Source organism: Odontomachus brunneus, unplaced genomic scaffold (assembly GCF_010583005.1).
Source record: "Odontomachus brunneus isolate Ranch 3 - 2012 unplaced genomic scaffold, Obru_v1 Obru_scaffold_173, whole genome shotgun sequence".
NCBI lineage: Eukaryota > Metazoa > Arthropoda > Insecta > Hymenoptera > Formicidae > Odontomachus > Odontomachus brunneus.
In genome coordinates this window covers 708,405-713,341 of record NW_022639623.1, presented here as the reverse complement: position 1 = coordinate 713,341, position 4,937 = coordinate 708,405, and the positions used below count along the sequence as shown (strand labels likewise).

At 34.3% G+C, this 4,937-nt stretch overlaps 2 protein-coding genes across 5 annotated transcripts in view; one reads left to right on the top strand and one right to left on the bottom strand.

The window, feature by feature from the left end:
- The window catches only part of LOC116851370, a 45,871-nt gene that overhangs the window by 28,994 nt on the left and 11,940 nt on the right, over positions 1 to 4,937 (top strand). For 2 of the 3 annotated variants that reach the window (XM_032830704.1, XM_032830705.1), the window contains exon 4: positions 1,702 to 3,611. In XM_032830704.1, the coding sequence (XP_032686595.1) occupies positions 1,702 to 2,352 (651 nt within the window). In that variant the 3' untranslated portion in view covers positions 2,353 to 3,611. Of the gene's footprint in view, positions 1 to 1,701; positions 3,612 to 4,937 lie in introns of those variants that run through there. The other variant, XR_004379565.1, reaches the window with a different exon arrangement.
- The window catches only part of LOC116851369 (interleukin enhancer-binding factor 2), a 22,987-nt gene continuing 21,435 nt past the window's right edge, over positions 3,386 to 4,937 (bottom strand). For both annotated transcript variants that reach the window (XM_032830702.1, XM_032830703.1), the window contains exon 5: positions 3,386 to 3,996. In XM_032830702.1, the coding sequence (XP_032686593.1) occupies positions 3,710 to 3,996 (287 nt within the window). In that variant the 3' untranslated portion in view covers positions 3,386 to 3,709. The remainder of the gene's footprint in view (positions 3,997 to 4,937) is intronic.

The window sequence follows — 4,937 nt, the reverse complement described above, 5'->3', positions numbered from 1 at the left end:
TATATATCTGCGATAGTTATCTGCGTCCCCAATCTGCCGTCAGACTGCTGACAGGGTCTGCTAACAGACTCTGACATCAGATTGGCGGCAGATTGCGCGCAAAGCCTGCCGACAGACTCTGACGGCAGATTGCTCGCAGATCCTGTCGTTTCATAGGTTCTTCAATTAAATTTTTAGTAGAAAATTTTCTCATAATTTTTCATAATTACTCATAGAATGAGCGCTTTTTCATAAATACTCATAAATACTCATAATAAATACAGTGAAATACAATGAAAAAAGTTTTTCTATATTATTTTTTCATAATTTTTAAGATTTTCTCTGGTGAGATTCAAACTTCAACCGAAGACATATTTTGGATAATCGTCCGTCACCTTAGACCCTACGTCAACTCTTCACTTGATAAAAAGTGCTTTGTATTACCCACTTAAAGTTTAAGGAAGAAAAATGAAGAAAAATCTTAAAGTTTGTTCAGCTTTTAAACCGCAAAATATAGACGAATCTGTTTAGCGTATAAATAATATAAGAGAGGCACGATAATTCGAAATTAATTTTCTACCAAGGACTGTATAGAACATTACTGCAATAAAACAGCAGATAATGATATTTTTCCATTATGTTAATAAAATACTATGCTTTTACATGTGCGAATTAATTTGATCGATCGTCCAGTTCAGATTGTATTAAATTTTATCAAAATCAAAGTATGATATATTTTCAAATAAACAATTACAAAAATTCTATAAATATTATTTATATGGCGAGACTAATGTTTTATTCGGTGCCTTCAGTACTTATTACATGACGGTTAAATCGTTCAGATTTAATGACAAAATGACATTAAAAAAAATAATATGAGAAATTGTATGAAAAATTATAAGAACAATTTTTACCAGGGATGGCATATGTACGCCTTTAAATGGCTATTTAACCATTGTACTATTCTACATTTGTACTCGTTATTTCTCTATTATTATTACTTTTTTATAAGAAATATGTAATACAATTTTAAAAGTGAAAATTGTTTTTTATTGTGTATATGTGTACAATTATTGCACAATATAATTATCTTGACTTCTTTCAAAGTTGCACAATATAATTATCTTGACTTCTTTCAAAGTTTTACATGGTGTGTATGTGAAACTGCATACATTATATAATAGCATACACATGGCCCTTGATAGAATTAAATAGCCTATCTAGGAAACAGAATCTGCGCGCAATCAGAATCTGTCGACAGACTCTGCGTGCAGTCTGTCACCAATCTGTCATCAGAACAGATTCTGTGTCCAATTTGTTGCCATTCTGTCTACAGACACTGTTGACAGACTCTGCGCAAAATCTGCTCGCGCAGGTTTAGCTATCTGAGTCATTTAACGCATGGCGGGTGATCATCCACGAATCTTCTTAGATTAATAATTTAAAATTTTACGTGGTTGTTTGCAAAATGATAGAGAAATTTTTTATTCAGTTTAACCTAATCTATTTGTACACCGCAGTTCCTCCGTTAGCGGGCACGCTGTACATGACAAATACACGTATGTATATCAAGGTGTTAAGCGAGACATGCTGTATATTTCGAGTAAAATCTCAAATCTTAGTTTCAAGCAATATATCTTTGCTAATCCCATTACCCTTATATAGATTACGTTTCAACAATGATGTATCTGATATATTGTTTCTTTATGTTTATTTTCTCAGGTATCTCTGCAGTCAGGTATCTGTCAGAGCTATGGTGACGAATCAATGGAGATATCCGGCGACGAAGCCGGTGTGCGTGTCGATGTGAAGAGTCGGCGCACACATGAACATCCGCGATCCAAATTGGGTATCCTACCAAACGGTACAACGATGTCACAAGTAGAATCGTTTGAAGTAAAGGATCCGCGAACCGGTGTGATTTATTTTACCACCGATTTTCCCAATTTTGGCCTGCCGAGCGGCGTTGAGAAAATTGATGTTAAAATTGCGGAAACCCATCGGATTACATCGCCAGTCAACGAGAGTTTAGCAATTAGCTCCGACAATCAGATTTCTTTACATGGCGCAGAGGGGGTGCGAATGGAGAGTAAAGACATCGTTTGGAGCGCCGACGTGGACGTTTTTCTCAAGAGTGTCAATGGCAGTATCATGCTAGACGCTAAAGACGGCATTTCTATAGATGTGGAGAACATCCCTGTGGCGCCCATGTTTCTGCAAAATCCCGCTACGAGTCACGAGCAATACAAAGTCTGTGTGTGCATGCCACAAGGCAAGCTTTTCAAGGTACCTGTTCGCCCAGGCACTGGTTCCCGTGCGATCAATTGCGCACGAGTCGTTCGAACCCCGGACAACGATCCTTGTCTGCATTAGATCGCTGAAGACTGACGTTTTCTATACGTGAAGCTTTCGTACGGGTTTAAACAATGTACTGCACATCACTGCCAACTACGAGAAAACTACAAGTGCATACAAGATACAGGCACTCGCAATCTAATGTATTTACCGTTATTAGACAGCATCTTAAATGGTACTCTCGAGGTACGTGAAAAAGGCTGGTTTCGACACAGTATTAGTTATTAATTTATTGATACGTAAAGAAAACAGACATGAGAAGATATCTTTTGACGAAAAAATAATTTATATGATTTATACGGTTCTGTATAAGAATCTATATCGATTCATATAAATTGATTTTACTTTATAACTTTGTCTTTCTCTAAGCACTCACATATTATCATATCTAGTATTATAACTATATTAAAAAATAATTAAAAATAATTGAGGAGTTTATCTCAAAAAAGGGAATGAGTGTAATAGTGGCCTTAAAAAAAAATTCCAATTTTCCATTAGAAGAGCTTGTATGTTTACTGAAGATGTTAAAGCAAAATACAATTTAAAATCTTTTCAAGCAAAAAATTAAAAAAATGAAAATTAGAGGATACACAGCCCAGACAGCATAAGATCTCCTGAGGATGTTCTAAGGACGTCCTGAGGACGAAGAAATGTCCTCAGGACTTCCTCAGGATGTACTCTAGATGTCCCCTGGACATCTGTACTGTTAGGGAGATTATCTTGTAATTAATATTATCCATAAGAACTTTGTATGAGTTTAAGTAACTCCTCAATTAAAATAAATGTAAAATCCTTTGAAACAAAAATAATTCATATTTTAGTTATAATAGTTAACGCTCTATAGTTGTCATTTTCTATGTTTGTTCCTTGTAAGTTGTGTAATTTTATTGTCCGACTTGTATCATAATCGATCATCTCACTCTAAAGTTATTTCTTTCATTCGATATACAAAAGAGAATGCAAAGCGAAGTTGTCACTCGCAAAGTAAATAATTTTAACGCAGAATCTGCTGCAAATACAAAAAAGGTTTAGAAAAATTATAATCGTTTAGTATGGAGTACACATAATCTATTCTTTATTTCACGAATTCGTAAAATTTTCTACTAACAAGTAGCGGGTTTTAAATTTCACGTACAATATTTTCAATCCTACATTCAAATTATATGCTGTGTTAACATCAACAGCATGCAAATATGTAATGTCAAATTACTCACAATAACTCATTCATCAGCAAATCTTATATGTAAATATTAAATACAATATGTCTTTAAAAATAACTTGAAAATAATTAGTATTTATTCTGTTATGTAAAAAGGGAAACTTCTCTTTTTTTATTTTATGAATAATAATTTTGGAAATGCATCAATTAAAGAACCTAAACGCTCTCAGTAATCATTTCCTCATTACTTTCATCCATATCCTCTTGTTGCTCCTGCTCCGTAGGTGGTTCATATGCTTTGTCCAATGGGCTTGCTACAACACCACCTGCCCAAACACTCATTTCCACCGCTAATTTATTAGAGCCTTCCAACAATGGTCTGTAACCTCCATGAGCTAACACGCGTAGCAAGGTCTGTGCGGTGAGACACACGAGATCCTGTTGTTCCAATGTCATAGCAGTGTGCACACGTATGTTACCACCTTCGCACGGATCCGAAATACCTAAAGACATATTACATCAATCACTTAATTAATTTTCATTTTATAAGTTTTTTATGTGTATTATCTGACACTTTGTAGCTAATCATTTCTATATTTCCATTAATAGTATCCTCATTTGGCATACTGCCAAATTAATTTTAGAAAATTAATATTTAATTAGATAGATTTCGACAACATGTAATATATCAATAAATACGATTTTTAAAAGCCAGACAAGACTAGTATAATGCTATTTATAATAATATAGTTGTAATTAGCAATATATTGTAGTATTCAAATGTTCTGATCCTTAACCGAATCCCCTTCAGTGGATAAAGTTACATTATATAAAAGGTCATAAATACAATATAGTCCAACAATCAGAACCTAGCATTATAAGCCAAATGAGAAGACAATTCAATACAACCCCGAATACAATATCAAGAACACAACACAAGAATAATATAATTGTTTAATATAAATAAAGAAAAAAAAGAAGTGAGAATTTATAACTGACTTCGAGTCATAATCCACATGATACTATTAAGAGACTGTTTATGTTCATCCGATGATAACTAAAAATAACAATGTATAGGGGGTCCCATTTAAAACTTTAAAGTTACCCTCCGCCCCTCTTCAAGGGGGGACAGAAGTGAATTTTTGTTTACGTATTTAGAAAGGCCCCTCGAATATATAAAACTTTCTCATGAACAACTTTTTGATAGGACAAATATGTTTAGAGTTATTAACGTATAACACTTTACATGGACCACCCTGTATATATACAGGGTGTCCCGAAGTCCCATGATGACCCTTGGTGAGAACGTAGAACGGATTGAGGTGAGCAAGAAAGTCCTGTGCCGTTTTGCGATATTCGCAATAGTTTTTGAGAAATTAATTATTTTGTCTCAACAAATCAGCGTACAGAAAGCGGCAGCGGAAAGAAAGATGCCTTCGGCCGA